Source organism: Homalodisca vitripennis, chromosome 3, assembly GCF_021130785.1.
Source record: "Homalodisca vitripennis isolate AUS2020 chromosome 3, UT_GWSS_2.1, whole genome shotgun sequence".
NCBI lineage: Eukaryota > Metazoa > Arthropoda > Insecta > Hemiptera > Cicadellidae > Homalodisca > Homalodisca vitripennis.
Genome location: NC_060209.1, coordinates 28,133,140 through 28,152,986, shown reverse-complemented (window position 1 = coordinate 28,152,986; position 19,847 = coordinate 28,133,140). Strand labels below are relative to the sequence as shown.

The 19,847-nt window shown below is 32.2% G+C and overlaps 1 protein-coding gene across 2 annotated transcripts in view; it reads left to right on the top strand.

Annotated features, from left to right (window-relative positions):
• LOC124356724 (spermine synthase-like) overlaps positions 1–19,675 on the top strand; it is a 38,601-nt gene extending 18,926 nt beyond the window's left edge. The window contains exons 3-8 of one of the 2 annotated variants that reach the window (XM_046807897.1): positions 5,090–5,201; positions 6,868–6,990; positions 8,415–8,569; positions 8,702–8,791; positions 14,304–14,495; positions 16,242–19,675. In XM_046807897.1, the coding sequence (XP_046663853.1) occupies positions 5,090–5,201; positions 6,868–6,990; positions 8,415–8,569; positions 8,702–8,791; positions 14,304–14,495; positions 16,242–16,397 (828 nt within the window). In that variant the 3' untranslated portion in view covers positions 16,398–19,675. The remainder of the gene's footprint in view (positions 1–5,089; positions 5,202–6,867; positions 6,991–8,414; positions 8,570–8,701; positions 8,792–14,303; positions 14,496–16,241) is intronic. The other variant, XM_046807898.1, reaches the window with a different exon arrangement.
• The last annotated feature ends 172 nt before the right edge of the window (positions 19,676–19,847 follow it).

Genomic DNA, 19,847 nt, shown 5'->3' with positions numbered 1-19,847 from the left:
CAGCCCTAGTGAAGGTAGACTCATCAGTGTACAAAATGTTTCTCAAAAAATGATATTGTTGCAATATCACTATTGAGCAGCCAGCGACAGAACTCTACTCTTGGACCAAAGTCATTTGGTTCTAACACTTGAACCTTTGTAAAGTGATAGGGGGGGAAGTTATTTTCGTGTAAGATTCCTAACACTTTACTCTGAGAAACACACCAACTTCTCTGGCAAGTTGTCGGCTGCTGACCTCAGGATTTTCTTGAACTAAATCTAGAACTCGTTCATCTAAGCCAACATCTCGAAGAACAGGACCTACCTCATTACGCTGCCTGTGAACTGTTCCTCTCTCCAACAAACGCTGATGTAGCCTCGTAAAAACTTTGTCACTAGGAACTCTACGATCTGGGGTACCGAGCGTGGTATTCTCTCTGAGCAGCCAGGGCATTCCCGCCACAAAAAACCATATACAAAATGCATCTCTGCATACTCTCTCGATGTGAAATCCATGATAGCTACGACTCAAATAACTATTTTTAAGTGGATAGAGGTAAAGTCAGCTGAAAGACAAAATAAAACCTGAAACATGGGGTATTCCTTCATACTTGTGATTGTAGAGATAAGATAGTCAGGAGTAAAAACTGATAAGATATGACAATCCGGAGGCAGGCAATTTGAAAGCAATTTGTAGATTACTTAATTTTTATGATTATTCTTTTTTGTAACTGTTCTTTATGTGTTTATCCTATATTTGATTTATTATTGAATTAAACACGATTTTGACTGTTATTTGGCACCGTGATATTTTAAGTAGACCTTGTTTTCCAATACTGATTCTTTAATAACCAGTATAAGATGAAAATAAAAGTAACGCTGCATTATGTCATTTTAAAGCCCACAAAATGGGCAAGTTTTTTTGTGGTATTGGCCTCTCTTCAGAATTAACTTCATTTAATTCCTCGGGTCTAATATCTTTTTAATGTTTTTTGCCGAAAACTTAAGAATTTGATTTATTAGCAATTTGTTTGTATCAAACTTATTTTCAAGACAGTTTTTCTCCATTATTCCCATGTAAAATTTTGTGTAGATTTCAAAAATGGATTCAGAATTAAAAAAACATTAAAAATAATGGAGGAAATTGAGTTTTTATTGCAACAAAACATGATTTTTTAACAAAATAGCGAAATTGGGTCGTAGTTAAAAGATAGATGAGATAGGGATTTTTTATTTTCATATTTTGGTCTATAATACTGAGTAGTATCACCCAAAAAATATGTTTCGACACTAACTTAAATTCACCCTGTATATGTGTATAAAAATTTCAGTTTATCGGTGCAAAAAATGAAGTACATTACCACATTTTTATGTCGAGACTTGAAACTCCAATCATTAACACTCCTTGGTTTTTTTTTGTTGCCGGAGTGGTAAATTACCCTCAATTTGATTTAGACATTAAAGGCTTCGATATGTCAAAGTCTGCATTGATATATCGAACCTCATTATATCGAAATTCTCTATATATCAAAGTTTTGTATTTCCCCTGGAGGATCAATATATCGAGGTTCCACTATAGATACAAATGTTAAATGAATAGTTTAATGTTGCAGTAAAAGATAACTTAAACTGTTTTCACTCACTGTATGCCTGGGTATATTAATGATAACAAACATAAACACAGTTGTTTCAGCATTTTATTTTATAAAATATACAACATTTCAATAAGGAATAAGGAATTTTGTCATTCATCATAGTCCAAGATTGAATACGAATAGTGAAGTTAATATGTAAAGGAATCTTATGTTACTACTTCAAGTCTGGTGAACTAAACCACAACTTTAAAGATACAAATCTTGAATGAGTGTCTAACAAATGCAATATATATACATTACTCTTTCATTCTACTGAATAAAAAATTGACTTACAATAAAAAATGTTCATTAAAAGAAATTTAACCAGACAATGTTTAAGTTAAAGTAATAAACTTCATGCTGGTGTATAATAGGGGTCAATAATCAAATAACCACTTCACTATCTAGAAAATAAACAACAACCAATATTTTTAAACTTTTTTCGTTTAAGGCCTTTCGATAGCAAGGCAAACTTCTTCAAACATTTCACTTAAGTAAATAAAAAAAACACAATTTTTAGGTTTCTATTGAACCTGCCAATCTGAATTATTTGTATCTCAGTATACATAGTTTCTAGAAATCAATATTTGATATGTTTCTTGAAGATCTGTGGAGTTTATATCATAAATCATAAACTTTTACATTATACCTAAGTAGGTAATGTAGAAGTTGCTAAAGGAATTAAATTACCAGCAGGTAAAAATAGGACAAATAGAGTAAATTCAATTTAATGATAACTCAATGTTTAGCATGCTTAATGAATTATAGGCATCTTAAAAATTATGGTTTTAATTTAACTATTTAGTTAATTAAGTTAGATATAAGATGATAAGAAATTAATTTAAAGTTCAGAAAATATATTAAAATGACTTGAATTTGTTATTAAAACAAGATTATGAATAAGAAAAATTGTTAATGAAGTGGCCTTTAACATTTAAATATTTAAAACTGGAAATATGAATCAGACAACTGAAAAAATTGCTTGTCACTTTGATTGTTATTCTGAAGGAATGTGTTCCTAGTGTGTATCTTGTAAAATAACAAAATTAACTATTGAGATAGATTCTATCAACAGTATAATCTTAAAATTCTGTACATTGAACGTGGGAAATTAATTTTGTTCTTGAAAATTAAAACGCTTTGAGTTGAGATAAAGACTTGTTAATAATTTATATTAAAAGCGTTTTTGACAAATTTATTACATCAATAAATTAATCCATCTCTTGTGGAGAAATCTTTATAAAGGAATCCATATTCTGTAAGTGGTATAGATGGTGGCATGGGTTACCAAAAGTTCAAATTTATATTGTCATTTTTAAAAGAATCTTACATCTGAGTAAACTAGTACTTGTGCTAAACCAATGATTTAATCTTATTTTTTAATGTTAGCAGAATGTAGTACAGTCATATAACAAATCATTTTTAGATTTTTAATGCAGATACTGTATTTTGTTAAAAGTTTCTGTTACGTTGTGTTCTGTTTTTGATCAACTTTGTTGATCTTTTTTTGTATTAAGTAATATTAAGTCGGTTATAAGATTATATTTAAAAAAATACGGGATTTCAAAGATGTAAATTTTTAATTCATATGTGTATTTATTATGGTTTGAGTTTCTGTTCTAGTATAATTAATAAGTGCTTTTTTTTAGAATATTCATAATATTTTGTATCATACTGTAGTTACTTAACATAATTAAACCATATCTTAAGATAAATTGTAAATATAAAAAAATATTCTTATTATTAGATAGACAACCTGTTAACAGGAAGATTATTGTGGATAGCTTTCCAGAAATATATTTTGTGGCATGGCTTAGTCTTAATGCACATCCAGTAGAACATTTGAGAGGGTCATTCGACTAATTTATTCAGTGGTACTATTTTTTTAAATGGCTGTGTAATAACACAATATATCCCAATTTGTATTTGTTTGTATTTACCATACAAAATTACTATATAGTTATTGATAGTTTTGATGATGGGCAAAGAAAGGAGTAAATCAATGCAAATCCGAATATTGATCCTGTTGGGGAATGTTCGTTTTTTCCTCCATTGATAGTCTGTAACCTAGCCAGTTTTGTTCTACTTTTTAATACAATCTTCTAAATAATTTCTATTAAAACAAATTCATTTAGTTAAGAAAGCAATTTACTAAAGTTCAGAATTGAGAAATTCTTTATTGACAGACAGAATAACACTGTAAAATAGCGTCAACAATAATTTAAACGTAATTGTAATCCTGTTATGTAATTTCTATGTTAATAAACAACATTCATAACACAACAATATCTATATAATAGTTTTAATAACAACATATTGATAATGATAACAACAAACATCATATAATATTATATATTGAATAGATCTTGTGATGGCTAATGACGTGACATGTGAACCAGCTTTTCTGGCTGCCATACATTTTTCAATAGGCTAGTAGTGATATAGAGTATTACTAAAAAGCCTAAAAAGTAAAAAGCTTTAGAAAGCTACCACGGACTGTAAGCTTTTTATGGATAGACCATTAAGATTGACAGTGTCATTAGACAATGGTTCTGTCTTTTCAAAGTGGATCATCCAATGGGTACGTATAACGAAAAATAAAATCGCTGGTTGGCCGTCTGTTATGATTTGATTTAAAAGGAAATGAATAGGTCTAAAAATACCATTCCTACAGAGCTTTTTTATTAATATTGTTGACATTTTTCGAACTAAAAGTGTTGATAATCGACTGTTTGTTTTATGGACAGTGTACTGAAACGTCTTACTGATGTCTTTAAAAATTAGAGATCGGAAACGGTGGCTCAGTGTTAAAATGTTACCGTAAAAATCTTTTACAACTTTTAATACAACAAAACTATAAAATAATAGTTCAGTAAAGTATAGTAGTTTTATATTGACCAAGTAAATCCATAAACTTACAAAATTATATTTAAACATTTTACTTTAAATGCAGGTTAAATTTTAAATACTTAACTGTCAAAATAAGTGTATAAAATAAAAACTAACTCAATATTTAAAAATTATTAATTTCTCTGCTTTGTAACATGTTAAGGCTGAATAGTACTTTTGGAGAAACAATATGTGATGCTGGTTATCAAATAATTTATGAGCTTAGAGTATGGGAAATGTTTTTAAAAATTGTTTACATTCTTCTTTGTCATTTAATATGATTTGGGAAGTATTTTGTAATATTGGGAATATAAAGAAGAACAGCACCCATCTGCTCACAATTCATTCCAATTTAGTTTGGCTTATTTATTGTGTATGCCTTATTACAGTTGGTAGTGTTGTTGCCCATTGTGTTACAATCAGTAAGTAGGCACTATTCATGTTATTTGGTTTTCATGCAGATTAAGTTTACTTGTTTTCCTGCCATTCAGATTATATTTCACACATCTGTTATGTTGACTTCACTGTTTATTTTGCATGGATCGCCACCTGACCAATTTGTGTTATTGTATGCTTGGGTTTGACAGACTGTCCGGCAACTGGAATCTACTTTGACAAAGCTCACTGGTAGCATGAAAAGTCACAAATACCCTGCCCTGAAACGTGGAGGCAAGGCTGATAGATATTTTCTTTCTTCAGGCAAGTTCATTTTTTATTTGTTTTCAGTTGAATGTGTCAAATTCATTATAATTTACAACTAAATACTATGCTATTACATAGACTGAGCGTTTATTTACTTGATTTCAATTAATCCTCATTTAATTTATTTTTCTACCAGTACAGTGTCAATAAAAAGAATGGTGCAAAAATAAATTTAATTTATTTTCAGATGGATTCATAAAATCATGATAATTACATAAAATAATTTGTTATTAAGAAGTTTCATGTACCTACATTACATAAATTTGAATTTGCATTACAAGTGCTTGATATGACCTCCATTACTCTGCTGACCGTTGGTTGGATTGGTCACTCTGGAAATGAAAGTTTCTGTTGCACTGGCTACCACGATCACATAACTTGTCTCATTGCGTTTTTTTCCTGTTCTGAAGGTTTAAAACAGCTCATTATAGAAGCAGTACAATTCATAACACAAGAATGTTGCAGAGCGTGGTGGCGGAGTTATCACCTGATACTTGCAGAGTAACTAATAGCACTCATTTAGAGCATTTGTACTGCATATTCAAATTTTGTTATGGACATTAAAGCCTGTTAATTTAACACGTTCGCTGAGGCAAAAGGCGCAGTTATGTTCTTGATATGCGGCAAAATTCAAATTCATTGTTTTCGTGCGGTTGGAGCTATTTTGGTTCATTATGCTATAAAATCATTGTCATTGTATTGAATTTTATCACGTTTTTACTAGTAAGTAATCTATGGGACTTTCCAGACAGTGGCTAATATTATTTGAATAATTGTAGTGTATAAAATAAAACGCATTCATTTAAAACGGACATTGTAAGGGTCCATATGAGTATGTATTTCACTGATACTCTCCAGACAATAGGCACGCTTTTGCAGGCCAAGCGGAGGTAGGTAACATAAAGTATACATCATATTGTACAAGTTTCAGAGATCTGCAGCTAGATTGCAGTTACAGCTGAAAGCTGAAATAACTGAGTGCTGAAATATTGGTAGTGTAGCTGTCCAGACAGTCCCCCACCAGGTTTGGTGAGGGATATGCTACTTTCCGTACAGTAGGCCACATCGAATGTGTTTACAAATTGTTTTATGCAGTTCTTATGATTTTGTGACTCTTCGTGTATAAATTCATTAGGGCTATCCTTATTTTTGCCCCATTCTTTTTGAATACCCCTGCATATTGAAAATAATTTTACACTGATATTAAATAATGATGAGTGTATTTATTACATTTTACTATTTTATTATCAAGATTATAAGTTTTACTTTTATCAGTTGCGTCTTTATATTACCTTATTATAATGAATTATTTTATGTTTTATTTTTCATTGTTAAGTAAAAATTAAAAACATTAAGTGTGGTCATGTTTTAAATTTTGTTCAATGTAGTGAAGTATTTTGCTAATAATCCTTTAAACCAAGTGATTAATTAATAAAATGTTACAGTTTATTCTGACCTTGAGTTGGATGTAAACTTGATTTTCATTAAGTAAAACCAAACATACACGTCTTCAATTTTAACTGTTTGGAGGATTCATCATTTCTCGTCATATTAATTACTGTTATAATAAGAAATCAAAGCACTAAGATTTTGCTGAAAGGCAAATTGTTACAATTATAACAATTTATATGCATATATGTTTAATTTGTTGTGTTTAAAACAGATGAAAGGATCCTGGAATATGATATTGATGCTGTACTTTTTGAGGAGCAGTCACCATACCAGAAAGTGCAGATTGTACACTCCAAGAGTCTAGGCAACCTTCTAGTTCTGGATGAACTACAGAGTAAGTAATTATTTGATGTGTTATGAACTTCAGAAACAATTACATTCGAAAATATCTCACTCCAAAAGATAGAGTACGGAGTTCTTCAGGGATCAATCCTGGGTTCTTTGTTATTTCTCTGCTATTTAAAGAGTTTAAGTAATTGTAAAAAAATATTTAAGTATCATATTTATTCAAGTTTATTTAATAGTACAAAATACTGCATGTTAAATATATCTTATTATTATTAGTCCTTTTATGGATGCACTGAATTTTTATACACAGCAATATTGGAAATAATTGTTATTAACTCTTTGGGTGATAATGTCTTTCTCTCCTTTACACTATCTTAGTGAGAACGTAATGGAATAGAGAAGTCATATCCCATATATTCAGAGTGTTGTAGTGAAACCAAATTCGCCATCTTGGACAGACACATACCTAAAATGTGTGCTCCACCAACTCAATTCATTGTATAATTCCACGATAAATACCAGCTTTTAATAACAGTAATAGTAAGTTGTGTAAGATCGGTAATTAGATCTCACGTTGATGCAGCCACTTGTGTAAGATCGGTTTTGCCCCTTGCTAATTGTGCTACTTGTGTAAGATCGGTGTTGTCGTGATGTATGTTGGTAACCACACGTTATTGACTCACTTTCTCTGTGCTATCTATGTGTGATTGTTTGTGTGCCACATGGTTTGTTTTTAATTTTGTGGAATCGCATTCCACTTTCAAATAAATTGATTTTGTTCAACTGAATATTAAACACATGGTTATAGAGTTCACCAGCTTTTGTTTTTATCATTACTCTGAATTATTAGTGTTTAAAAATAATTTATTAAATAATGACTAATAATAGCTTTTAAAAGTTAAAAATCCATTTATACCACAATAACACCCAAATTGTAAAATGCAAAACTCCATACTCACGGCAAGAAAAAATGCGTAGCAAATTACGACTTTTGCCAGTTCCAAGGTTAAAATTTAGTTTGGCCTCAAACTATCTTTACAAAGCTATTTACATTTACATGTATCTCTTAAATTGGATTTTTGTAAAGTTGACCAGTGATAATAGTATATAAAAGATTACTTTAATATTTTGCTTCCTTTGAGAATTTGAAATTGGACATTGCTTCCATATTACCAGAATTAGGAATCCTCATTATGTTCTGATGTGTTGGAGTAAGACCTGATCAATAGAGATAGGAGAACTGCTTGAAAAAGGATAACTTCTCCAGTAATAGAATTAGAACTCTGGTATAAAAATTGCATTAAGGACATCCTAGTTTCTTGGATAATGTACTGGTTCTGCTGTTCATATCTGCCCAGAACAAAACCTGGTATATATTATGAGTGGTTGGAACTGTCCTGTATAAGTTTTTCAGCAATAGAATCATTGTCTTCCCATACTCAAGAGTAATACATTGTTTCTATTCACTAGACCTGTCAGAGCGAGATCTGATCTACACAGAGACTCTGATGCAGAGAGGCAAAGAGGACTACTCGGACAAGGAGATTGTCATCCTCGGGGGAGGAGATGGAGCTTTGCTGTATGAGTTACTCAAGGAGAAACCTAAGTTTGTTACCATGCTTGAGGTACAGTTTTCCTGCCAAACCATTTGTTTTCAGAAATAAAATATTAACAATTATTTGCAATTGACTAAATTGGTATTTACCTCAATTTGTGACACCTGACAGTTTGTTACAACTAGATGATTCTGTTCACAGTTGGATGAGGTTGTGTTAAGAGCGTGTAGAGAGCACTTACGAGGTTGTTGTGGTGATTGTCTAGATCAACTGGAAGGTCCAAATTACAAGGTAAATATTCATTACAATCAACTAAATGTATATATCAACTAAATCAGTTTTTGTTATTGGTTTCACAGCTTTGGAAAACTTGTATGTTACTTGTAGTGTAATGTTGTAGTGTGCCTTGTCAGATAAGACATGGGGCATGTTTGCAATCTTAATAATAATTTTAACTTGTTAAGATATTTATAGTGGGCCACTGGTTGTCTAGAAAAGTTTTAGAGACCATAAAAATAGACTAGGTTGTTGTACTGGACACTTAGAATGCCACGTTGAGCCCTTTGGGTGTACTTTACATGTTTGTCATTCAGTCCCATTGGTATCACTGGTGATCCTAAGGAGTCATTGCTGACAGCCGTGGCTATCAACTGTGGTAATCTTTGTAATTATAAAAAAATCCTTTTAAAGTCACTGAAACCGCACATTCCTGCTCGCACACCCAAGTAGACAATTAGGAAGCGAGCACCCATGGTGGCGAACGGGAGGGCGGATCAGAAGTAAACCTAGAAGGCAAAAAAGAACACCGTGGATAGCGTGCTCAGATTCATTTACTAATTTGGAGGTCACCAACACAGAGTAGAAAAAAATCATCTTTAACCTAGATAAGAACCTCTTTGTCGAAATAACAATGTTGGCTAGACAAATTAAAAAAAAATTCATTACTACAGTTAACATAATATGTCTGTCATATGTCTCACGTGCACCTGGATAAATAAAAAATTAGGAACAGTCATAATTTTAAACAAAAACTGCCAATTCCACCCAGTATCCTTCGGCTAAGGGCTGGCTCCTAATAAAAACCAAGAAATAAAACTAAATGGCATTTAAACTAAACTTAAAAACTAAAAAAACAAAATATAAACTATAATAACAGGCAACAATAACAAAATAAATAAATTAAACAAATAGTAGGGTATCAAAGATGTTGACTAGAGGTATTTTCATCTCATCATGGAGGCCAGTTTTTCCAGCAGAGCAGGAAAATCCTGGAAACTGATGTCTGCAACCACCCATGATGAGAAAGCAGCAGGAGGCAAGAGTTCCTCTCCTGGACCTCCTCAGTGAGAAACGTAGAACTTTCGCCAGCATGTTAGTGGGAAATTTTAAAAGAAAATAACACAAATTACTAGAAAAGGCAAAATTTACTATAAGTACTTCTACTAACGTGCAAGAATTTCAGAAGTTCCTTGCCACTCTGAAAAGGATGTGCAGAGCGCTCTGAAACAGTACAGTTAGTGCCTTCTGCAGCCACAACGAACAACACTTACATATACTATATAAATACACAACATGAGCCGGTGAGATAACTAGGCTCAAGACTTTGAACCGGCTCATCACTTGAGACTGACAAGTTTTTTTAGTTAAGTAGATTATGTTAGATATAAGAGGGGGTTATAAAGGACTTAATTACCAATGCATCAATCAAACCATATTGCGCACCCCAAGTTCCGCTAGTAGGACATGCCTACTCCTTCAACAAAATCCAAGAGCTTCTGCCCAATGCTAACATTGAATTCATCATCGGCTGTGAGGTTCCAAAAAGTGTTCTTCTCCTAACCTCAAGCATCATACAATCCAAAATAATGTTTAGCGAACTCCTGTGGCTGATAACATAGTCTTCAGTAGTGAATGCTAATGTGTGCAAGTGTTTCCTGGATTGAATGTGTCCAGTAATAAAGGAAATTAATGGTCCTACAGTTGCCTTTCTCCAGAGTGCCTTACGGGACATGTTCACTTGAGAAAGCATCTTCACAGAGTTGGCATTCTCCGGGAGGGTCCGCTCTGCATAATGTGTAACGGGCAGGATGAAACTGTGGAACACCTGCTCTTAGTCTCTCCTGCAATAGCAAGAGAGCGTTATGCCATCTTTGTTAGTCTGGACAAGGGTGGTGAATTTCTCAGGAGGACCTGATCAGTTGTTTTCGGCGGTTTGTAGAACTGCTGAAACTGTAAACTAGTTGACCTTATGGTACACTTCAGGGGTGCGGAATAGGCCCTTGAGGCATAAAAGAATGGTAGAAAGGCTACCCCTTAGAAGAAGAAGAAGAATAAGGGAAATGACCTGCATCCAAAGGTCTTTGTTTATCTTCATCATCCAGTTTGTGAACTGGATGTTTGTGCCTCTAATGAGCAACTTCTCAAATGATTTCCCAAAGAAGCTCTGCCACCGATTCAAGTGCTTATCTACAAAACTATTTCTTAATAGCGTGATAGACAGTTGACTTACTACAATGTGGTTCAGGTCCAAGACAGTGCTTCTTTGAGCCATTTCTCGTTAATTCGTCAACGAGCTCATTGACCTTAAAACTAGCATGTCCAGGAACCCAACTGAGGTGTACTGAATTACGACTAGCTAGAATGGATAATGTCTTGAAGCATTCCCATCCTAGCCTTGCAGTAAATTCTGGTGAGTTAAGACGGCCTGGCTGTCAGATAGTATCAATATCCGACGTAATTCCTAGCCAATCCTTTATTTTCACAAGCTAGAGTGGTGCATATTTCAGTCTGAAAGACAGTGCTATGCTCTTCCAAACTTTTTCTGGGCGCTGTTAGTTCTTGAGCTTGTATCACCTTGACCCAACAAGTCTCGACTCATTTTCAGGAAGGTCACAGTTTAAGAAATTAGTCTCAAGGAGAAGTATGAGCCCATTCTCCAGATTTAAAGTAAACTGCCTATTTAATGATCTCAAGGATCCCATATGAACAGTTGGGTCAGAAGCCAGTACCCGTTGTAGTTGAGCAACTGTATTAAGGTTATTCACCTCCTGTGTGAACCGTTTCCATGATTTTTGTTTCGGTTTTTAATTCTTAAGCCATAATCTGTGAGAGCTAGATGATATGGGTCCGAGTTACGGCTCATCTTACAATATTAAATCACCTTTCTGATATATACCCTTTTGCGACAGTCTAGTGCTGGTCTGAACTTTCCTTTGATAGATACAATGGACAATACTCATGATAACAGCTGACAACTGCACCTTGTAAATTAGATACAGTGTGATTCACATCCATAACGCTAGTTATTCTCCCACCCATTGTTCCTACCATAGTGTCAAGATTCATACTACAGGATACCCAGTCTGTTGGCGTAGGGTTTTGGTGACAATAGAAGATACCTTGCATTGCAGATCAAAACAAATGTACTTATGATCTAGAGAAAGGTCTCTTGACTAATGTGTCAGTTCCCAATGACCTTAGAAGTATGTTCAGAGCATATAGTAATGTCAGTAACCTTCTTCCTGTTCCAAATAACAAAAGTGTTGCCATCTTTTGAGAACTCCACCAAAAGATCTATGTCTTGTGATGGGGGAAGATTCTTGGACCCATACAGCAGATAGTCTGAGCCTACTATCATGCTATGTCCGTCCATGACCATTGTCATTCCAGGTTATGGTCACAGAGGTGATGTCCCTAAAACAAATAAGAAGAAAATTTATGATCTGGCAGCATGTTCTTATGTTGTACCAAGTAGGCTCTACCTGTGACTCTTAAAGTTGTGATAATTTATACCAACAGTGAAATAATTGTAAGCAAAAAGTAAGAGATAGGTTATGGCTCACACTGTTTACCTGCTGCTTCCTGCTTATTTGTAACAGTTGGAGGACATAGAACATGTGAGTTTCAAGTATGAATCGGCTGTGAATATGTGTATATCAGTGATTGCCCATGGGCCTTGGAGAATAATATTATCATCTGCCCTTGGGTATTTAGTGATACCTATTTTCCTCCCTCAAAACAACCATTCAACAACCAATCCTAAATCAATTGTACTAGCATAAGGGTAAAAATGTAATCTAAAATAAGCTGTGCAACTCTAGGCTGTGAGTAACATACTGTGCTAAAGTCTCTGGGCTGAGTAGAATCACATGGGACTTAACATGTTAACAATAATTTTGACTAGCTAAGTAAGATATTTTTAGTCACAGTAATTGAAATAAACCAAACTTCAGTGTTTTACTATGTAATTATTACACAAAGTTACAGTTATTATAGTTGGCATAATAATTGTTTCATGCTAGTTATAAAGCATGAAATACAAATAAAAGGTGGCAAGATTAAAGAAAGAAAGGCGAAAGACACTAAATTTGACTTAAAGTATAAAGGGTACAAATACACATACAGCGATGCAACACAATGTGAAACTATCAAATAAATGTTAACATAAGGAATAAAGTACACAGGGCATGACACAACACAATCTGTGAATTTGATTCCATATCTTCACTGGATTTGATATTTTGCGTGAAGTCGTGTCACTTCGTGTTGCTGTTGTGTATTCATATTCTAATAAATTTCAAATAAGTTTATTGTGAATTAAGTATTATTACACAAAGATACAGGTATGATAGTAATGTTGTATTAGTTAAACAGTTATGAAATACTGATACAAGATAAAAAGATATAACAAGATCACGTTGGTTACATAGTAAAATTAAATAGCAATAAATATAAGTGTATAAAATATATAACTCAATGAGTGAAGTTGGATTTCAAAGTAGATAACGTCAGGAATAGTGGATTATCAGTTAGCGAACAAACAGTAGCTGATTGTCATGAGAGAGTATTTCCGCTAAGAGCAACAGCTGGATCTCTGAGAGTAAGCCGGGACTGACAAAACAAACAAAAAATTTGAGTTGTGAATGCCGCCAGATGTTAGATGTGTCACACTGCACTTTTTATCACACAAATACACCAAAGAAACTCACGCATTTTGGCAGAATTTTTTTAAAACTAACATTAATATAATGAATTGTTCCGAGAGACTGCAGAAGTTTACTTTAAATAATAATAATTTATTGCCATTTTACAGGAAACATTTACAAAGTATAAAAAAGACAGTAAAAACTACGTTCTACTACAATATTTTATAATATTAAAAGTATACAATACACTCCAATGTAAAATGCACTGTTTTACAAAACAGAAGATTAACTAAGGCAATATATAAAGTACAAAATCAAGTACTCTAACAATTTATATTTGGAAATACTGACAAATTCTGAAAGATCATAAAATGGATTTTTAAGCAACCAGTAGTACAGTTTAATTGTAACAAGTTTTGTTTGATATTTATGAATTAACATTTTTAATTTGTCGTACATTTCTGAGAAGTTATCAGATTACTGTCTTGTATTTTGCTAAGCTTACAATGCTCTATTGCAACATTACTTCTATTTCTGGTCTTATAGCTATTTGTGTTACTGCTAAAATGAGAAATGGTTATTTTTTCAGGATGTATAATGTCGAGTCAAAAATCAATCCCTGGGAAGGATTGGTTGTTACTGAACCATCTTGTTTTCTGACCTACAACCATATGATTTTTAATGTATGGCAATTGATTCTTGTGTAATCAATAATTACTTGTTTATTCCAAATTTATTTTATTGATTTTATGATTTAACCTGAATATAGGAAGACTTAATGAATTCAGTGATCCAAAGTTTCGACCTAACCCTTCCTAATTCACTTGTAAAGCTAAATTCTGCAAGTCATTAATTCAATATCCTATATTGGTTGCCAGATTGTTGTGGACGACTGTGTGAAATCTTTGGACACAATGATTGCGGAAGGCAAGACAGTGGACTACGTTTTCGGAGACCTGACTGATATTCCTGTGTCAACTTCACCTCAGGGAGAAGTGTGGGATTTCATCCGGCTCATTCTCAACAAAGCCATGCAAGTCCTCAAACCTACCGGAAAGTATATGACCCACGTAAGTCACTCAACAGTGAATCAAATATTATTATGATATTTTAACTTGCCTAAAGATTGGATGTAATGACTGTTCTTGCCAAAACATGTTTTTCTGTGGCAGCATCATATTAATACACGTTTTTAGTTGGTTACTGGTTCATAATACATTTAGATTTTCAATGTCTCCATCTCTGTTAATAGTCCATGCAACAAAGATAAAATGTCGCCAAATGTCAAAAATAATTCGCTACAAGCTGAATTTTTTACAAATGGTAGACTTTTAGACATGTATTTTTTAAAAATCCCCGGTTTTTCCCCTTGAGCTTTTCCCCCTCACCATTCTTTTATTACAATTTTGCAAGCATTAAAAAAAAAAACGCAAATACCTGCTAACCTATGTGACAAAATGTAAAAAAGTAATTTTTATTTTGTCACCAATTTAGTTTTACTACAAATAGTTTCTACAACTTATGTTATGTACATAATAAATTATTAAAGTCTAAATATTAGTTTTTAGACTTAAAATTTAGAAATATTGCTATGTAACATTATAATTACTAGTAGAGGAAAAGTGTTCAAATAGAACTTGTAGACAATGTTTTTTTAAACATATAAAACAATGTTCCAACAAATAACCTCAACAGGAATTAAGTTTAACAGTAATTTGATGTACTACTTGACCCATGCTCAAATTTAAAATTTCCTTTTGACTCCTTGCAGGCCATCCTCCTGATATCGCAAAAGAAATGGCAGTTATTTAAAAAAGTAGATTTATAGATGCAGTAATGATTTATCAAGTTTTATTGCTTTACCTGTAATCGTTCAGGAATTATCAAGCTGGTGCGGACTTTTTTTACACCCTGTATATTTCTTCTCGAGTGTTTTTAATTTGTTGTCTTTTGAGAGGTTTAATAATTAACCCTTTTAGAGCCAAGCATATTGGGTAGATCGCGTCACATAACGCCAGAGTTACTGGTGTGGGTTGTCCTGTCGGGCGCCGCATAATAGCCGCAGGGTATGTCGCAGTCGCGCCAGGGCAGTTTTACGAATTATGACACACGTAGATATAAATTGTTTTCATTTCGCTAAATTTTACGATAAACTAATGATTTTCACTTCATTTTTTGTTATTAATACCAGAACAATGATATGTAATTGAATTTATGAAATGTTGATCTGTTAAAGTTGTACACCTTTAAAAGTTGGATATTTTTTCCATTTTTTGTGTTTAAATTAAGAGCTCAATAAATGGCTGAAAAAATATTTATTCAAAAAACATTTGTATTATAGTATAATATATGTAATTCAGAAATACCTGTGAAAATTTGGTAAAATAATACTAACAATTTATGTATTTATTAGTAAACAAAGTACAAAACTGACTTTTACCATGGAAACGCATGTGTTGTTTGATAAAACATTTTAATATGTATTGTTATTTTGTTTGAATATTATATTAATGTCTATGCAGTGCTACTTGCTATAGTACATTTTACATAAAATGCATTAATCAGTACTAATTTTATTGATATTAGTCAGTAAATGGTTGAGTACTACATGAAAATGTTGAGAGCCTAAATAAAAGCCCTTGGTGCTTAACGTCCGAACTTGTCCAAGCCTATATATAGGCTCTTGGTGTTTCACCACCAACCTAGCTTGAGCCTAAATAAAGGCTCTTGGCGTTTCATGACTTAACAGGTTGAGCCTAAAAGGTTGACTTATAGGTTCTTGGCGCTAAAAGGGTTAATCTATATATCATTTTCAGGGTAATGGAGCTTCCAGTCCAGCTTCTCTAGCCATGTATGAGGATCAGCTGAACAACTTGAAAATACCTGTTCAGTTCACCACAGACAGAGCTTTCATTCCATCATTCCTCGAGGACTGGGTGTTCTACCAAGTGTGGCCTAAGCAAGTCAACTAGTTCACCACCGCTCATAACATAATGCTTTGATATTCATTGTGTTTGTATTAAACACAGCTGAGTACATCACAATGATCATAGTTCAAAGTTGATGTGGAGGATTTGCCAGCATTTGTCAGTTTTTAATTATTAGAAGTTAAAGAATACAGCTGAACTAGAACTTTCTTTTCCTTTTTTATTGTTTTATAGGGGTGTGTAAATATTTGAAATATGAATTAGTTCATGATAAAAATTATGATTGGAAAATGTTGTATATTGAAGTGGTTTTATTTATTTTATTAAAATCTGAGATGAAAATGGAAGTAAAAAAAATTAAATCCACCAATACGATTTATACTGAAAAGAAATATGCGTGTAACAAAGTCACTAGTTTCTCTCTAACTGTGACGTATTCAATGTAATACTACAGTTCAACTTAAAAACAAAAACTATTATAACAAAAATGTTTTTCTCAGTGCTTTTAATATATTGCTAACACTATATAAATGTAAATGAACGGAGTAAAATAGATGATAATAATAGAGAGAGAACTTGATGCTTGATGGTATACCGGATAGGTGGATGAACTACCTCATCCTGCACAGCTCCTGCAGCTCTGATGGTTGTCTTTCCACCTTAATTCCTGCATAGGTGATATGTGGACAAACTACTTGATCCTGCACAGCTCCTGTAGCTGTGAGAGTGTCTTTCCGCCTTCACCTCCCTCATGTGGATAGGTGAATGAACAACCTGATCCTGCACAGCTCCTTCAGCTCTGATGGTTGTCTTTCCACCTTCACCTCCCATATATGGGATATGTGGACGAACTACCTGATCCTGCTACCTGATCCTGCCTGATCCTACTTGATCCTGATACCTGAACCATACAAGAGCTCTTGTAGCTGTGATGGTTGTCTTTCCACCTTCACCTCCCTCATGTGGATAGGTGAATCAACGACCTGATCCTGTACAGCTCCTTCAGGAGCCTGTTCTTTCCACTTTATACAATTCATACGGCTACCCCGGAGAACTCTATCTAGTTACCAAGGTATGATTACCAAACTTACAAGTGCTCTTAGATTATCAGATAACTGAATAAATTACCATCTGCGAAGAAAGGAATATGTTTTTAGCCTTTGTAATTTTGAAACATGGCATATTGTAAGACGTTTAGTCATTAAATATTTTTCAAATTAAAAAAAAAAAATGTGCTTTGTCCTGTGACATTAAACATCAACTTAAACATTTTTATGGATACTGAACATACTTTAATATATATATATATATATATATATATATATATATATATTATTAAAATTCAACACGATTAAATACATTTAAAAATTCTAACACTTTACTCTTAATTTAAATTTTAAAAATTGCCTCTACTTAGTTTTGATTTTTCAAGTTTCAAGAGTAGAAGTACCCTCAATCTTAGAGCGAGTCTAAATTTAGTTTAAACACTTTTCATGTATTAAACAATACACATCAAAATAATAAAACTAAAAATTAATCACATAATTTTAGTATTTTTAACATTGTTTCCCACATTAAATGGGAGTTAAAAATTAATTGGATCCATTATTTAGGATCATTGCTAATATGAATCTAATGTTTAACCCTCATGGTGGTTGTTATTTTTGTTTGACTAGATTACATTTCTAGTCATTTTTATATACTTTCTTAATCAAGACTGTTATATATTTTCAAATTCATCCAATATATAAATTTTTATCATTTATATTTGTTTTTAAATATGTATTACAATTTTTTTAAATATATTTACAACCTAAACTATCTCATATTCAATTGCTTACATTTTACTTGTATTTTATTTTAATTCACATTTCACTATTCACACTCCCCTAGTTGTATAGAATCATTTCTTTTCTGTAGGACTTACAGCATTTAGAATTTGTTACCATGAAAAACTATAAATATAACATAATACAAATTCTCAATTATGTTTTGTTTCAATTTTCTGTGAATAAATCTCTACTTTTTAGTTTAAGAAATATTTTTTTTATATAGTATGTCAAATTATAATGTAATGTTACTCTAATAAAACAGCTTTAATAAGGGATAGCATTAAAAATGTATCCACTTTTTGTAATATATTTTATTCTAATGAGTTTCTTGGTTTACTAAAGGTTTTTTTTTGCATTTGCATGTAGAACTGTTGTTGCCAAGTATTATACTATTATTCCATTGTCAAACATAAGCAGTTCTGTAACTTGTTGTCTTATTTTATCAAAAACACAACTAGTTTTCTCTTATTTAGAGACATGGTTGTGTTTATATCTGTTAATAAAACTTAATTATTATATGTTCAATATAATTATTCAAAACTTAACAAAACTCAAACAACACATATATATATATATATACAACACATTTTTATGTTGCTTTAATTTAAAATATATTATTAGTTGTGAAACTGTAGTTTTCTAAACTATTAATAATTAAATATAATCCATGGTTAATTAAAAGAGCATTTAATTGTAAGACTTTCTATTGTATGTTTAGCAATAATGATGAAACATTCTACTAGTCTTAATCCTCACCAAGTTGAGATTTTGTAATCGTTAAAGTTACCAAATTTTGTTTAGCTAGCTCAGTATTGAGTGCTTGAGAAATTATTTGATAAAATCATGTTCTACTAACTTATAATTTGTTTGACTTATTGGCATAATTAAATTAGTAACCTTTTAGTACCGCCATCCAATAACCAATTTTAATGGGGCAAATATATAAAAGTTTGACGAGACATTTTATTAGACAAATCAAGTTTCATAAAAAAATATTTACTTATAAATTAAATAGTAATTTTTAATGTAGTATTTTAAAACTCTTAGTACAGGATGCAGTGTTCTCTACTGTCTGAAATCAGGAATAAAGTAAAATTATGTTCTTTGTATTCATAGATATTAAATGTTTGTGTAACTAAACATTTGATCAGTATAGGTTTGTTAGTCAATTTGATTGTAGCTTTGATTATTATTTGTCCTTTCAGGATTGTATTAATTCAATTCCTTTAGTAAGATATGATTGTTGTTATTATCATTAGTTGTTTTCTCACTAATAAGTAAGTTTAGTAATTAATTTGTGTGTGATGTAGTCCTTGAGTGGTTTTAGTTCCTTAATAATGTATAGCAATATCTATTCAATGGCTGTCTGTCTAGTCATTGCTAAGCGGCAGAATTGAGATTCAGAGAATGAAGAAAGGGTGTCATATGATGCATTATTTATTTTGTAGTGCAGCTATTGTTTCAAATTAAACTTGGTATTTCTAAATTCAATTCTGTATTTTATTCTTCATTATTTTATGTATACCTTTGAACATAAAGATTGATATGAATAGATTTATAATGATTATGTGCCATCATCAGTAACATTTTTATAGACGATAGGAAGGAGACATGGTTAATGGTAAGAATACTTGTGTACCAAGGGATTTGTGGGGGAGGAAGG